General features: G+C 33.8%; 1 protein-coding gene across 3 annotated transcripts in view; it reads left to right on the top strand.

Moving 5' to 3' along the window:
- Positions 1–775: 775 nt before the first annotated feature.
- Positions 776–17864, top strand: part of LOC141479869 (nose resistant to fluoxetine protein 6-like) — a 95628-nt gene continuing 78539 nt past the window's right edge. For 2 of the 3 annotated variants that reach the window (XR_012465210.1, XR_012465209.1), the window contains exons 1-2: positions 776–1266; positions 6275–6468. Coding sequence is in view for 1 of the 3 variants with exons in the window: in XM_074174105.1 (XP_074030206.1) it covers positions 1083–1266; positions 6275–6468 (378 nt within the window). In the remaining 2 variants the exon portion in view is untranslated. The remainder of the gene's footprint in view (positions 1267–6274; positions 6469–17864) is intronic. The other variant, XM_074174105.1, reaches the window with a different exon arrangement.

Below are 17864 nucleotides of genomic sequence, written 5' to 3' on the forward strand. Positions count from 1 at the left end.
TTAATGAATATTTGGAATATCCACATTCGCCAATCAACAATGAATATCATTCCGGCATTGCCTATTTCAGCTAATATGTACATGTATAAGCACTTTTAATTGTTTATTTTGAACAAGCACTCTCATGTGTTAAATTTATGTATTTTGTACTAATATACATAATATACATTTCATGTTTTTTACCATTGACGACTCCTATATCATTGTGAAGTGATCATTTTGAGGAATAAAGATATTGCATTGTATTGTATGTATTGTAATAAACTTCCTGAGAATGTGTTTCCAAACAGATTTAATTTCCAGCAATTCAAATTCAATGTGAATCGCCACTTTCGCACAGACACCGCTCTGTGCGAAAGTTACTATATTTCTAAAGTAAAAATAAACATTTGTTTAAAATGGTCTGCCACGAATCTTAATCTGACAAACCAAATTCTACGCGGCCAAAGTCGCGGATACCAACTACTTATTAACCCTTCTTTTTTTTTAAGAGAGTTAAACCACGAGAACTGAAAATATTCCGTGAAATTATCCCTCTTGAAAATTTCCTGAAAGTAAGAGCAATTTTCAATTTGACAACATGCATCTCCTACACATGCCATGTCAATGATCTCTCCAACTGTATATGAAGCTAATACATTTCTGAACAGAGTTAAAAAAAAACGAAACAAAGTTTTTATCACTGCAAATATGGTTCAGCAAAAAAAATGATTGACTGTCAGAAAACACCGAAACCTTGAATTAATTTCACACTGAAGTGTCGCAGCCGATTCGAAGTAAACCTGAAAAACGTTATCAGCTAACCCACTTTTAGTCCAACCGAAACTCGTTGTTTTCTACTGAATATTTCAATGTCGAAATGATGTCAGTATTTCTAATGGGTGTCGGCAGAGTACTCACAGAAAATCTTATCACACCGAAAATGCATTTTCTGTGAGGGTCAATCACCCATGACACTTGAAAACAAAATTTCTAATCACCAGTCAATTAGTTAGGTATCTGTGTTTGGCATCAACTGATTATTATATAAAACAAAGTAACTCGTCGGTTCGCGCCAGTGAGTTATCAGTGCATTAAGCGCAATGAAAGCGATTTTAATTTTTGTGTGTTTGTTCAAAATCGGTGAAATTAATGGAAATTTTTTGTTGGAAACCGTCGAAAACAAAAACAAAATTGCCAAAGTTAGCAAGAAATGTAGATTAGCGTTGGAGCTGAGTGCAGAAAATTTGAAGAATTCCACAGCGGAGAATAATTGGGCTCTGAGAAGTAATTATCAGTTAATCCATATTTTTTCAAACTGTTCAGCAATTTTCTGAATAAGTACGAGCATTGTCCCAGAATCTCCCCGCCAAACAAAAAAAAAACAAAAATGTTTGAAAAATTTTTCTTTATTTCTCAACATAATCTCCTTGCAGCTCTGTACACGACGTTGCATAAGTTCGATACCGTTTTTATAATGAGAACTGTCCTGTTTCTCAAAATAGCCATTAATAACCGACATTAGTTATTCATCGTTGGAAAATCTTTGACCACTGAGCCATTTTTTCAAGTTTAAGAACAGAAAATCGTGAGAGAAAGGTTAAATCTGGCGAATCGGGTGCATGGGGAAGCAATTCAAACTTCAATTCATTAATTTTGGTCATTGCGATAATGAATTTGTGAGCTGGTGCATTGTCTTGATAAATCAACACTTTTTTTTAGCCGAATGCCGTTTATTCACTCAAACGCCGCAATAAGTTTGCATAAGAGGTTATGTTAGGTTAGGTCCAAAGTGCCCAAAGTAAGTGGGTCTATTTGATCCTCCACCGTAACCCGAAGGGTGAATAAACGCCTTGGAGTCAGCCAATCCTGGAAGATTCTGCCAGAAGTGCATACATTTTCTTGCCATCCAGGTGTTAAATATTTGTTTGCCAGAGCCTAAAACTATGCCAATGACAGGTTCTGGTCCGATGAAGCTGCAAGGCAGCACCCTCCATTGCAAGGGAGTCAGCAGGAATCCAGACCAGCTTTCAGTAGACGATCATTTAGTGCCGCCTTGTGGATTTTCTTCACTGTTTCTCTTCCCTCTACTTCCCATTATTTTACTGTTGTAAACGAAGAAGCAGACTCGCCCTGAGTAGAATACAATTCATCTTTCATACTGGTTGAGCTGATGCCTTTCAGATAAAAATATTGTACCACATAACACTGACCAATTTTCTCCATTTTCACGAATTCCCGAAAACTTTCAGGATTGATTGCTGCCAAACAAATACTAAGCAACGCAGCGTCTTCAAACTTGAAACATATGATTTATAGATTGTGTACTCTCTAATGTTTAAAAATATTTATGAATGAAAATATTTATAATAATAATAATATGTTTATTATGAAGAAACTGGTAGCTACATTACAATTCAGATACTATAAACATAGAAACCTCATATTAACCAGGTTGGTTGTATGAGTTGACATAGTTTTTGTTTTCAGAATCTGAGCCAAATACAAAGCAAAACAGAAAGAGAGGAAAACAAAATAATTAAGATAATAATTATAGCATTTACCTGTTATATCAGGTGATCAACAATTTCATTATAGTAAATCAAAACAATTCATTTATCACTTCAGAATCTGTGGTCAATAAAAAGGTTTTGAAACGTTTTTTGAGGAGACGGTAAGAATTTCTGGAGTGAATGTATATTTTGTACATCTCTGGAAGTAAATTAAAAACCTTGAGTGATATGTGTGTGAAACATCTCTGTCCCATAGATTTTTTGGTTTTGTTTATTATGACATATTCGTTACACTTTGTTCTTGTGTCATAGTTATGATCGATTTTTGGTAATTTTCGTCTAATTTTATAGAGATATGCAATGATATTATATAAATACAATTTTCTAATGCTCAGTATATTTGCATCACGAAATAATTCTACAGAGGGGTAACTAAACGGTTAGAAGAGCATTATTTTTAATATTCTTTTATGAAGAATGTCTAATTTTCTCACTAACACACTGATATTTTTCAAATAACTACCGCCATCTCTAGGTCAGGCCGGGGATTTCTGGAACCACCCTGGTAGTACTTGTCCTAGACGATCAATAGACGATCGATATATTCAGTGTTGTTATATTTTAGTTGTTGACATGAACATAGTAATATACGTATTCAAGAAACACAATTTAATGTGAGATTTCCACTTGAAGGTTCACAAAACCGCGATAGCATTTTCGAGCTTCACACAGTATTGTGTGAATGAAGATGAAAAACTGGAAAGCCAAAACTTTGTTTCCGAAAATCAATCTCTCCTGAAAATATACCCCTTTCAATTCAAGCAAAATTTCTATGTCTGGAATTGAGTCAAATGAGCGAGTAACTGTCATTACATACTTTCATCGATGACATCGTGACACAAAGTCGAAATTTTATGAATGAATTGAGTGCTTCATCTTGTAATGACAGGGATTCATGTGAGTGAAATTTTACCTCTTTCATTTACTTTATTGTGTAGCAATCCTGTGAATGATATCTGATTCCATTGAGTTCTTTTTCTTCCAGTTCGTGTCTGAAAGTTACTTCTTTGCATGCCCTACACAACTTGGTATATGATTCATTTTTGAATTAATTGCTTTCTTCTTTTTTTCGGAAGATTCCCACATTTTTTGTATAAAGATGGAGAAGTAGAAAGCCAAAACTTTTCTTTCCCAAAAATTAATCTATGCGAAAAATATACCCCTTTCAATTTGAAAAATAACTACTATAAAAACTCTTTATGATGGTTAAGTGAGAAGCCGGAAAAACTATCTCTCCTAAAAATTTTTCATTTTCAATTCGTATCTCGGTTTTGTTTACCAAAAAAAAATCATTTGTCAAAATTCGAAAGTATGTACCTAAAATACGTTTGTCTATTTCGTGTATTTCTCAAGTTAGCGAATACTTGTCACTTCATTGAGTAACAAAATAACTATTGTTTTCTTTTCAGGATTCATAAAAGATATGCGGAAAAATATAAAAAGCATATTTTCAATCAGATTGAATGTCTCCAAGCAAAACAAATACTTTTTAGAATTTATATATTTCATGAAGCAAAACAACAAACACCTTCAAATCGTCCATTTGGCTACCGCCTGGACTTGAAAACGCTCTTCAATATAGAAGATAAATGTAACCTTATAATATTACCGTTTTTGGAGCAACTATATAGTGGACACTATGCAGGAATTTCCTAACTACAGTACGAAACTTCAGAGGATGATTTGTTAGGGGCGTTGAATCACCCTCTGAAGTTTTAATACCGTAGTTAGGAAACACCTTAGGAAAAAATCAGTTTTTCCGTTAACCAGCTGTCGCGGCCCTACGAACGTCAACTCTCAGAAGTCGAAACTTGTGCGAGGTAAGGACTAATGAGGTCTTACCTTTTAACATGTTATTCCTATCATATTATTACAATCAGTTCCTAAATTTAGATTTTCAAACCCTAATAGAAAATACATTCTGTGAAAGCTATTTTTCTATTTATCGGCCGTGGTCTGCAGGTTTTTATGTCTGACGTTCCGTCTACTACCGCGGTAGACATTATCCTGGGCGATGTTACCAGTCGCAGTATCCCATTTGGTGCTCCCGCTGTTCTGAACGCATTAACTGAGATGCTAGCTGGTTTTATATTATTATCAGTGAGCGTGGCTTGGTTTCTCTCAATGGGATTACCTAACCTTGTCTGTGTACAATTAAGGACAGGTAGTCAGAGTTTCTTAATGTCCATTGCCTCTTCTTCTCTAGTGAAACTATCCCTGTTTCGCCATACAATGGCTTCCTCGGGCGTGTCATTAAGACAATAAAGTGTTTTTAGAATACGTTATCACTGCATTTTCTTTGTTGAGAGCATATTAGGCTACAGCTGATTTGTCATTCATCCAAGTCGACAATTTTTTTTGTGCTCAGAGAGACGGGTACCTACACTTCTTTTCGTGGTTCCCATGTAGACTGGCCTGCAGCTACAAGAAATCCGGTATACCCCGGCTGTTGCCAAAAGTCCTCTGAGGTCCTTAGCTGATCTTAGACTTTGTCTGAATGTTTTTGTCGACCTAATTATTGGTTTCTCATCATGCTGAAACTCAAGCACATCGACTGTTACTTCATCGCCTTTTATAATGTCTACCGCAGTGATAGACGAATCGTCAGGCATAAAAACCTGTAGACCACGGCCAAAAAAGGCGAAAAAAACAGGCAAACTGCCGTGAAAGTTTACATTCTTTGAATAAAATTTACGTTCAAAAATGAAAATGTTCGATACAGTTTTGAGGTCTTTTGGTACTTCTGAAATAAATATACAAAAAGAATCTTTACTTATGAATACGAAAGTCCTAGGAAGCTAAAATTTGGTATATAGATACTTATTAGGTGTTAGATGCGCATCCAACTGGGGCGTCCCTCGTGGGGGTAAAATGGGCGCGTTTTCATATGAAAATTACTTTTTCATCACTATTTCTCGTTACCGCTATATTTGCGAAGGCTGAAATTTTGTATGTAGGTTCGTTTTATGTTGTAGATGCCCCCTGGGGCTTCCCAGTTAGAATATTTGAAAATATACTAACTATTCATCACTATTTCTCCGTACCGCTATATTTTCGGTGGCTGAAATTTCATAAGTAGGTTCGTTTTATGTTGTAGATTTTCAATAAGAAATCACTTTTGAATATTCCAACTGGGGCGCCAGCCGCAGGGGAAAAAGGAGCGTCCATGGGTGAATTTATATTTGGTATCATCATTGCACCGGTGCGGAGCCGGGGCGTGTGACTAGTCGATATTACAACAAAACAGTGGAAATCGCACAATTAAATATTACGAAAATCATTACTGACTGTTTCAATTGACTTTGAAATTATAAATGGTCAATTTGCTAAGATCAATTCCCTTGTGATTCTGGTCTAATTGAGAAAAAGTCGAATCAAATCGGTCGAATCGACCAAACGAAATTTATTTCTGCTTTTCATAGTGGGAAATAATTTCCCACTATGAAAAGCAGAAACCGACTTCAAAGTCGAAGACGTTGCACATGTGCCTGATGGTTTTACTTCAACTCTCTGCGCGGCATTAGCTTGGTTAGTTGTTGTTTTTCCGTTGGGCATCTGCCACAGTACCTACAAAGTCGTAGATCCACATATATTTGTAGATACTTTGTAGGTAATTACCTGAATAAATTTATCCATCTATCTATATTTTGTTATGCTGCTTCATGTGATATATTTTCATCAACTACTTTATTACAGTGTAGAATGAGATTTTGGTTTTTTAGTGTGGGATGCAACCTCCAAGGTACCTGTGGGACTGATTTCATACAACTTTGGGGAAATGGGGGACTTCAAGCAATGTGTGGAAACAAAATCGCTATCGGATAATATCCTAGGCAAATACTGCCTCGGAAGTATAACGATCACAAACACTTCTGATCCATATATTACATCGGAAAATGGCAATCTTCAACAGCAGGTATGTTCCGAAATTTGTGTGATATTGAATTTTGAGGAAACTGTACCTGAGAAAGTTTCAAACGATTTCACACTGGAGTTTTGAATATTTATATACTCGCAGTAGTTATGAGTGTTTCTCTAGTACCTTTTCGAATAGAGAAATATGTTGATGAAAACTTTCCTACTCTTATGTTGCGGTGTATTCCTTATAACTTTTCGAAACATGGAGTGAATTTTCATGTATTCATCAATTTCTCCCTTCAAAGTAGTTCCGCTGAGATATAGTACACTTGTGTCAGCGTTTATTCCAATCCTCTTAGTAGCTCTGATATGCACTTTTTGGTATGTCCGAGAGCTCTCAGAATGATTCGATTGTTATCCTCTCAATCGTCGAAAAACGCCGTCCTTTCGCATTGAGAGGACTGAGGAGTTTAGTTTCGAACGATGTGCTGAGAACTGCATATTTTGGCATGGCTCATTGCCACTTAAACTATGAAATACTGATATGGGGTGCTTCCTCACATGCAAGTGAAGTATTCATTATCCAAAAAAAGATAATGAGAGATTTAGGAAAATTTGATTCCAGAACCCATGCTAACTAAACCAATCTTTATAAAATGGGTCATACTTACATTACCTTCCATGTATATACTAGAAGCAGTATTGTTTGTACATAAAAATAAAAATAAATGTAATAGTGGCTCCAGGATTCACCATTATGATACAAAACACAAATATATCATCAGGCTACTGAAGATGCATTACCAAAACACAGCCAAACAAACGGAGTTTCTTCCTATAAAAATTTATAACACTTTGCCTAGTGAGTGGAAACACCTTAAGAATTGAAGTTCAAAGTAAAAACTTTACTTGTCACCCAAGCTTTCTATAAGATTGATTAGGTACTCAATTGTCAGTAGACCTAATATATGTACCTACATGTGTGTGTATATGTGGGTGTGTGTGTATATATGTGTATTTATATTGTGAGTCACAACTATTGTATTGTGAGATTTTTTTATGTACTCTATGTATACTTTTTATATTTTCAGTATGGCGTACCTAAGCAAATTTTGTTATTGCAAATATCTTCGAATGTAACAGAAATTGTAATTTGAGGTCAATAAAATGTCATTCTTCTTTTTTCATCGGTCTCTTCAATCTTGGGAAAAAAAAGAGTCGCAGGGGGCAAATCTGGTAAATACGGTGGCTGAGGCATGGTTACGATGTTGTGTTTGTCAAAAAATCACGAACAAGCACTATCGAGTGAACAGGTATATTATCGTGATGCAAAATCCATGAATTGTTTTTCCACAAAACCGGATGTTCTCTTCGTATTGCTTCTCGCAAGCGGCGCATCACTTCAAGATTATACTTCTTATTGACCGTACGACCATATGACAAGAACTCCTGATATACTACGCTATGGTAATCGAAGAAAACAGTAAGCAAAACCCCGGCATACGATCGAACTTGGCGGGCTTTTTGAGTCTTGGCTCTCCTAGGCTCTTTTATTTGATGTCATAACCATATACCCACGATTTTTCGCCAGTCATGACCCTCTCAAACGAATCTGGATCGACGGTGAAGTCATTCAACAATTTCTGGGCAATGCTCAGGCGACGGTCAAAATTCAGCAATGGAGAATGTTCCTCCTGACGAAAATCAAGTAGTTTTCATAAAAGAGCTCTAAAACAACGCATTTTAGACTTATCATTTCAACCGTTTTCTTTAAAAAATTATTTAAATACTTAAAAAAGAGGAATGCACTCAACATTTAAAGGGATTCGTTTCTATTTCACCATTAGGCAACATCGGTTATAGCTAATAAAGGACAACGAATCTGTTACCTGTATGAGACAAACAAAGATGACATATTTCAGAAGTGTGCTGTTCTGTTTACTTACGTTCCGAGTTCCGAGACATTCTGTGACACATGACATTTTTTACACCTAACCTGTCTTCCTCTATATAAATAAATAACAAAACAACTGTTGTTTATGTGGCTTGTGGAGGTGGTATTGAACTATAATTTATATTTTGCCTTAATTGTTGATTTATAAAGATATTTTTCCTTTTCTAAAGAAGAATATCTAGGTATCCCTTTAAAAATTAAAATCCAACATTTGAAACATCAATTTGAATACTTTCAGAAGTGAATTTGAAAAACTCATGAATCAAACTCAACTTTATTTTGTTCAAACTTGCATTTGCTGTAATAACCCAAATTGAGGAACATTCCCCATTCTCTGCCGCAAGCTTCATGCCCAAAATTTACGAAAAAATTGCATGGCATAAGCCAACCTATATACCGACGTCCTCAGCAACTTCTGTAATAGTGATTCGACGATTCTCCATAATAATTTTCTTTACTTTCTCAACATTTTCATAGGTTGTTGATGTGCTGAAGCGTCCAGGGCGAGCGTCGTCATTCACATCTTCTTAACCTTCTGTGAAGAGCTTGTACCGCTTGTAAACATTTTTCTGACTCAGAGTATAATCATCGTCAACATTTCAAGTATTTTTGAGCACCTAATACAATTTTTCACACAAAATTTTATGCAAATTCTCTGGTTCAGTTTTTTTTGTAATAGCTCGCAAAACATTTCTAACTTTTATGCCTCTCACCAACAAACTTAACATGCTAAACAGTTGAAACTGTAAACATATGTTCTAGACGAAAGTACCAACATAAAAGATTTAAAACTCCCTAATCGAGTACAAGGAGTCCGCGAAATTTGAACATTTACCTTATTTTTTGAACAGCCCATGTATTTTTCTTGATATGAATAATAACGGTAGAATAACACGAATCCGACATTTTCGAAAGTTATTTGTAAAAATGAAGGCAACAATGTATTATTTTTATTTCACAATTTTATAATTTTTCTATAAATCCTTTAATTACATTTGTTTAGTGATTTGTATAATCAAATCATGGTAAATATATGTTTATGACTAGAGCTTTATGAAATATGCCAATGGAAACAAAATCAAACATTTTTAATATCTGCTCATTTAACAAATCTGTAGAACCAGACACTTTTTATTACAAACGATATGTTTCTAACTTTCCAAGGACGACAACAATACCTTTTCTGAATGGTTGACATTGCTTTATCTGAAAAGCATTAGCTTTTCAAGTACACATGATCAATAAATTGATGGCGTTCTTACTACGTGGTAGAAACTCATAAACGTTACTATAGTTTCATCCTATATATAACTTTTTTTTCAATATAACTTGTTTTATTTTCATAAGTTTGAAACATGACAATAAACAATCTTTAGAATCTAGGTAAATAATTTTCAGAAAATTTGTTGATGAATCAATACCTTCGCTTGATTGAACTGATTTTTACAAGACCGTGACCTACATATCTTATTCGTTTTCGGAAATCTTCCTCAAGTTTCCAGCCAATGTAACAACTAACAGCTAATAACGCCGAAAATCAGAGGTTGTCATATTACGTCAAAGACGTCTATAGACATTATTTTTCGCAAATGTGTTAAAGATGTGAATGTCAACGATTGTTTTGATATGTGGCTAATATAATTGAATGAAATAAACTAATATTTTAAAAAACCTTATGATTGTAGCCCATAAATGTATTACACGTCGACTTTAAAATTTAAATATGGCATCGTATAGAGTTTAAAAATTTGCCATTTTTCGTTTAACTGTACTGTATCAATCAATCAATCAATCAATCAATCAATCAATTTATTCATTGTAAATGAAACATTACAACGTCGTTATTTCCTTAGTATTAAAATTAAAATTAAAATACATATACACAGAGATGCACAGATCAAAATAAAATAAATAAATATATACAAAATTATCATTCACATGTAAATCTACAAGAGATGTAGTACATGTATTATTCATTTATAAAATCTTCTATTGAATAGAAACATTTTTCTATTAGGACATTTTTCTGCCAGATGGAGAATTCATTCGAGTGTTTCTTTTTTGCAAAGTCTGGAATTTTATTATATAATTTTGCGCCCCAATAATCGCATCCTTGCTGTGTTTTCTTCAATCGATGAAGAGGAACTTGCTGTAGATGTTTATTTCTGGTATCATAAGAATGATCGAGTACATTTTTTGAGAACATCTCTGGATTTGCGTGAACATATTTTAGACAACTATATACAGAGTGACCCATTTGAAAGCGGGCCACCTCTCTAAAACTGTTATTTATTATCCGATTCAGAAGTTTTTTTTTTCAATAGATAGAGCGTCAATAGTTCTATTAGAGTGCTGTGAAGTCGAAATATAAATAAAATTTTCAAGGCCTACTTCGAATTTTTTTCAAGGTCAAAAATCCAAAAAACATACTAGCGATTTTTTTATATGAAATTTGACGACGCCACTGGATTTGTGATGCTTTCAAATGGTTGTGACTGAAATTTCAAGATAAAATAATGTATTTTAACAGAAATATGGCATAAGTAAAATATACCAATCACTGTCAAAATAATTCAAATAGTTGTATATTAAATAACAATTTTGTAAATAATATGGTTTGAAATACTTCTTCAGAACATAACAACTTTATGTGCGATATAGTTATCTTTATTAGCACACTGCAGTTTGTTGTCAAAGAATAGAAATACACATCTTTATATCATAATATAATTATCAATATTAAAACCATAAATGAACCACTACAAAAGAATGTATTAACATGACAATGCCCACACATTAAATTTTGGACTGTTCCACCAAATCTCCATTCAATTCGATACATTTATCATATCGTTTTCTAATGTTAACCAAAACATTCAATAATTGATTTGGGGTGATATCTCTGCAAGCCTGTCTTATTCTTTCACGCAGTTCCTCTTTGCTCGTTGGGCGAGTTTTGTATACTTTTTCCTTAACGGTGCCCCATAAAAAAAAATCAAGTGGAGTCAAGTCCGGGGATCTGGGGGGAAACTCAATCAGTGAACTATTTCGCCCTATCCACCGATTAGGAAAATTTTCTTCCAGCCAATCTCTAACAATCCTGCTATTGTGGATGGAACAGCCATCTAATTGAAATAGAATATGGGCCTCTTCTGCTAGTGGAAGTTCATCCATAGCGTTGGAAAACTCGTTTTTCAAAAAATTCAAAAAAATTTGACCATTCAAATTGTTTTCAAAAAAAAAGGGGCCAATTATTCTGGTATGTAATATTCCGCACCAAACATTTATTTTTTGGGAGTACTGTCTTCTGCAATTTATTATCCAATGTGGATTTTCTTCCGTCCAGTACCTTGAATTTTGAGAATTAACTGTTCCATTGGTTGTGAATGTTGCCTCGTCACTGAACAAAATTTTTTTCAGAAAATTCCTGTTATTTAGATATTCTCCTTGAGCCCATAAACTATACTCCATCCTCTTTTCATTATCGCCTTCTTCTAAGGTGTGAAGAAACTTTGGTTTAAAGGGCTTCATATTATTATATTTCCTAAGATTTCTCCTTATTGTTTCACGCGGTAAGTTGATGTCCAAACTTGCAATTCTCACACTTGTTTTCGGATTATTATTAAAATAATTTCGAATTCGTTCAGAATTATTTCGTCTCTGCCTTTGTACAGTATTAATATTCTTCAGGATATGTTTACTAACAGCTCCATACTGATTGAAAATTTTGTTTACTCTTCCAACTGTAGCTCTGCTAATATTTCGACGCTCCGGATGCATGTTATTGAAAATTCTACATACTTCCCTTTCGGATCTGTCGTTGTTACCACGAAGTTTTACTATTTCAATTTTCTCCTGCAAAGTCAAATTATCTGCCATACTTCTTTATTAGTGTAGGTACTTGAAGAGTTATAAACTTCACTATTAATACTGACAAATTTGTGTCTTTTCGTCTTTTATTTTAATGACTTGTCATCTCCACGGCAACTTAACTTTCAAAGCCTTCTAATAAAAATAATATTTTCGAAATGTGGCATCCCAAACATGTTTGAATGAAACCAAGATATGTAGATATTCGGAATAACTGACAACCACCAAAGAGGAACTGCGTGAAAGAATAAGACCAGGCTTGCATAAATGTTACCCCAAACCAATGATCGAATTTTGATCGAATCTTATGATTAGTTAGCATTAGAAAATGGTAGAATAAACGTATCGAATTAAATCGGAAATTAGTTACAAAGTACGGAAATTAATGTCTGGGCACTCTCATCTCAATCCATTTTTTTGTTGTAGTTCATTTATTTCATCAGTATTGGTTATTATTGATTATTGAATATTGATTACTATTTGATGTAAAGATGTATATTTCATTTCTCTGATGACAAAAAAACTGCAGTGTTTTGATGGACATAACTATCTTCTATACTTTATGGAGTTCTGTTTGAAAGAAACATAATTTGACACCATTTTGAATAACTGCTGTTTACAAGCTCGACTGCTAACGACGTGAAAGAGCATTTTAAACGATATTATTAATAATATTGTGATTTAATATGACGACAATTCGAAATATTTAGATAAAGTGATAAAAATTTTACTTATGCTATATTTCTGTTAAAAAAACATATTTCATCTTGAAATTTCAGTCACAACCATTTGAAAGCATCACAAATCCAGTGGCGTCGTCAAATTTCATATAAAAAAATCGCTAGTATGTTTTTTGGATTTTTGACCTTGAAAAAAATTCGAAGTAGGCCTTGAAAATTTTATTTATATTTCGACTTCACAGCACTCTAATAGAACTATTGACGCTCTATCTATTGAAAAAAAAAACTTCTGAATCGGATAATAAATAACAGTTTTAGAGAGGTGGCCCGCTTTCAAATGGGTCACTCTGTATATATATATATATATATATATATATATATATATATATATATATATATATATATATATATATATAAAATCTAGAAAGGTTAATGCAGTCAAGCTGCTGGAAAATAATTCCATGAAAATCAAAAAATAAATAGTTAAGTACTCTTTGATCATTCCCATATTGATTTCAATTTAAGAGCCACCGGTATACAGCTGTTTCAGCCTATTGGGCATCGTCAGTACCGGGCAGGCGGTCCTCGATTGAAGACAAAATGAGAAAAAACCAAGAAAGTACTTGATAAAAATAGCTGCGTAAACGCAAGCGAAACATAAGTGGAACCACCTATTGGTGTGACACCCAAGTCAACTTGCCAAGTTTTTATGTCAGTGTTGGTGGTTTGACCAATCAACCGACAACTGCGGTAGCAGAAATTTGGGAAGCTAACCTGAAATGCCATCGGAAAACGAATCCACATGTTTCTAGAAATGATATGAAATCTAGAAAGGTTAATGCAGTCAAGCTGCTGGAAAATAATTCCATGAAAATCAAAAAATAAATAGATAAGTACTCTTTGATCATTCCCATATTGATTTCAATTTAAGAGCCACCGGTATACAGCTGTTTCAGCCTATTGGGCATCGTCAGTACCGGGCAGGCGGTCCTCGATTGAAGACAAAATGAGAAAAAACCAAGAAAGTACTTGATAAAAATAGCTGCGTAAACGCAAGCGAAACATAAGTGGAATTATTTTCCAGCAGCTTGACTGCATTAACCTTTCTAGATTTCATATCATTTCTAGAAACATGTGGATTCGTTTTCCGATGGCATTTCAGGTTAGCTTCCCAAATTTCTGCTACCGCAGTTGTCGGTTGATTGGTCAAACCACCAACACTGACATAAAAACTTGGCAAGTTGACTTGGGTGTCACACCAATAGGTGGTTCCACTTATGTTTCGCTTGCGTTTACGCAGCTATTTTTATCAAGTACTTTCTTGGTTTTTTCTCATTTTGTCTTCAATCGAGGACCGCCTGCCCGGTACTGACGATGCCCAATAGGCTGAAACAGCTGTATACCGGTGGCTCTTAAATTGAAATCAATATGGGAATGATCAAAGAGTACTTATCTATTTATTTTTTATATATATATATATATATATATATATATATATATATATATATATATATATATATATATATATATATATATATATATATGCACACATTCAAACGTATACATTAAACTAAAAATGATTGTTTACATTAGCTTTTATATAGCACGACTGTAGGTAATAATATAGGTACTTAGCTTGATTGCGGACCTGAATTTTGTTTACTAGTGACAATGTGGATATGCTAATTTGAAATCCGGTGAGTAAACTAAATCGATTCGATCATTTAACAGGTTGCATCCGCAATGTTAATGCTTGTGAATTTCCGAGGATTCCAAATAATTGAATTTGCAACCCTTCCTTGCAAAACTAATGCAAAATTTCCGTATCGTTTAGATTCGGAAACTTGTGGTTGTATGCCAAGGAATGCTTGGAAAACGTCGAATCATTTTTCCTAGTCTGAAGGATTTTTCTTGTTCAGCATACCGTTTTTGGACATTTTTATCACATTGTCACACATGTTAATATATTATACACCTAGGGTGAGAAGTGAGCTATTATTTACAGAGCATTTTTATATACAGAGGCGCGTAGCGCTGAGGGATATAATGTGCGAGGTATATAATAGCTTTCTCAGTCGAGGTTTATATAGAATTTTTTTCACTATTAACATTGACATATTAACAATTTTAATTTGGGCATTAATAATTTTCTAACAATTTGTTGAATATATCGGAATATCAAGTAGAGTGGAGCGTGTTTATAATCAGACTGGCTTTATTTATGTAAAAATTTGGCATGTTTCAAATTTTGATATGAATTTAGGAAATATCTCATTGCATTTTTGATATATTTCAATGTTCCACTTCTCTCATTGTTTCTGTATGTTCAGAACTTAGAATTTCTCAGTTCTGCATTATAGTGAGAAAAAAATTTCCTTGGTTATATGATAACCCAAGGCAGCTATGAATTGTGGCATGTCAAATTGAAACGGTACAGTTTCCATGTTGAATACGCGATTTCGATAAGCGCGCAACATCTACTTAGGCCATGAAAACGTTTGCCGACGTTTCTATGACAACCAAACACTGTACAATGATTATTATTGCTGTCAGTTTGCCAAATGCGGTTTTAATTCAAATTTAGATGTCATTTTGAAGAAGTTAATAGATCTATATAGGTAAAACGTCAATATAATTAATTGAAAAATGGGTGAAAATTCAAGTTACGATGATTTAGAGATGATGTGTACCCCGCCTGAAGTTAGAGTGGTGACAACTAGTACAAGTAGTGATTTATTGCCAGAAAAATCAAAGAGACTGTACATGAATGCATATAACCAACTGAAAACATGGTGTGAAGAAAGGAAAGTTGCTAAAGTAACAGAAAATGTTTCATTAGCGTATTTCAAATAGAAATCTGAAGGAAAACAGGGGTCGACATTGTGCGCAAATTATTCCATGCTAAAATCGACACTTGCAATAAAAGAAAATATTGACATTGCAAAGTTTTTCAAGTTTTAGCATTTTTAAAACGAAAAAACAGTCATTATAAACCTAAGAAATCAAAAGTATTTACAAAGGAAGAAATTGACAAATTTATAGTTGAAGCTCCTGATGACGAATATTTATCAAAAAAGGTATACTACTTTTTTATTTTAATTTTTTAATGGAATGATGTTAAGGCTGTTATTGTAATTGGTGTTGCCGGTGCCTGCAGAACAGATAAATTATGCAATATGCTCCTAGACGATTTAGATGTTTGCGATGATATTACTATCATAATAAATATTCCTTATTCAAAGAACAGAACATCAAGGAAGTTTGTTGTTGTTGAGCTGCAATGGGCTAATGTTATTAAAAATTACTAACTAATAGGCCAACTGACACTACAAAACTATTTCTTATATACCGTAAAGATAAACATATCAAACAAAATATTGGGCACAATACTATTAGTAAAGTACAATATGTCGTGGCTATTTATCTCAAATAAGAAAATCCTGAGTGTTATACTGGTCATTCTCTAAGACGTAGCTCGGCAACACTTCTCGCAGAAAACGGAGGAGACTTACTAAGCCTGAAACGGCACGGTGGGTGGAAGTCGGCTGCAGTGGCTGAAGGATATATTGAGGATTCAATAGCTGATAAGAAGAGAATCGCCGAATTAGTGCAAAAATGTAATGTACCCAATACGAGGATTGTTTGTAACACAGAAGTGAATTTACCAAGTCCAAATGTTAATTACATTAATACAGGAAATGCTGGAATACACATGATTTGTCACAATTGTACAATTAATTATAATTTCAAATAATTTTCAAGCGTATTTCCAGTGTTCAATTTCCTATTTCTAATTGATAATTTAAGTTAACAAAAGTTTCTGTGAATATCTTTAAAATTATAGAATTGTTCTCATTATTTACCTAGGTGTTTTTTTATCATCATTATTTACCAAGGGTGATAAATATCAATTCTTGTTAGGGGAATGGAGTAAATAATAGCAATTTCTCAGGTTAGTAGTGAAAAAACACTATTACAGTCCGGACACTTGAACTTTTAAACTCCAAATTTCTCCAACTTGTCCACTTTATTTTTGGCATTGAAAAGGAAATCGGATAACCTAGCATGTGGTGTGATTGCCACTTTCATATGTTTTTTTCTGTTCTTTGAAAATGTCCTTATAGGACGAAACTTCAGTAACGTTAATTACAAATAAAAGAGGTAAAAAACGTAATGATCAGTTTCAAAATCCAAATTGATACATGTCAAAAAGGAAAATGCAAGAGTTTGAAAACGTCTCTGTTCAATATGATGATAAAAATTCTGATAAATATCATCTAATGACAAATTTCTATTTGTGGAATCGGTACCTATGACTTGGTCACAGTATATAGCTATATCAGAACCAGTAGGATCACTTCGATGTCGGCACTTTGATGTTGATGGTATGAAGTTTTTACTGCGCTGGATCCCCCGCGCAACTGGCCGAGTCGTGTTCAGTGTATATACACTGCTCGACACATGAATCTTTTATATACTGCTCTACATAAACTCGGATACGATTTTTATTAAGTCAATTCCAAAAAAAGTGATAGAATAGAAGTGACATTTGAAGAGAAAATGGGAAAAACGATGAATGTCTAACAACCTTAAATCTTATTCAATAAAGCATTTTTTTTTTAAATTCGGGTTTTTATCAAAACAGTTACATATGTATTTTTAGCAAGTATGAAATATCCACATATCATAATAAATAAAATAAATTAATATTTGTTACCGCTCTCCCTTACTGTCACTGCTTCTACGTAAGTAAAAAATTTGTGTGGCAGGTTTGAATTTGAACTGTGAGACTCTCCCCCACTATAAAAGGTGTCGAGTCAGTGAAGTCATTCAAACAACGGCCAAACCTACGGTAGTAAATTAGAATAAGTATGACGATGATGAAAATATTATTTCATTGTTATTACAGGAACATTTAGATAATTGAATGGATACATTTAAAAATGAAAA

This window comes from Leptinotarsa decemlineata, unplaced genomic scaffold, assembly GCF_025532065.1.
Source record: "Leptinotarsa decemlineata unplaced genomic scaffold, Ldec_3_MD MMD2_tig00000505_RagTag_RagTag, whole genome shotgun sequence".
Classification (NCBI taxonomy): Eukaryota; Metazoa; Arthropoda; class Insecta; order Coleoptera; family Chrysomelidae; genus Leptinotarsa; species Leptinotarsa decemlineata.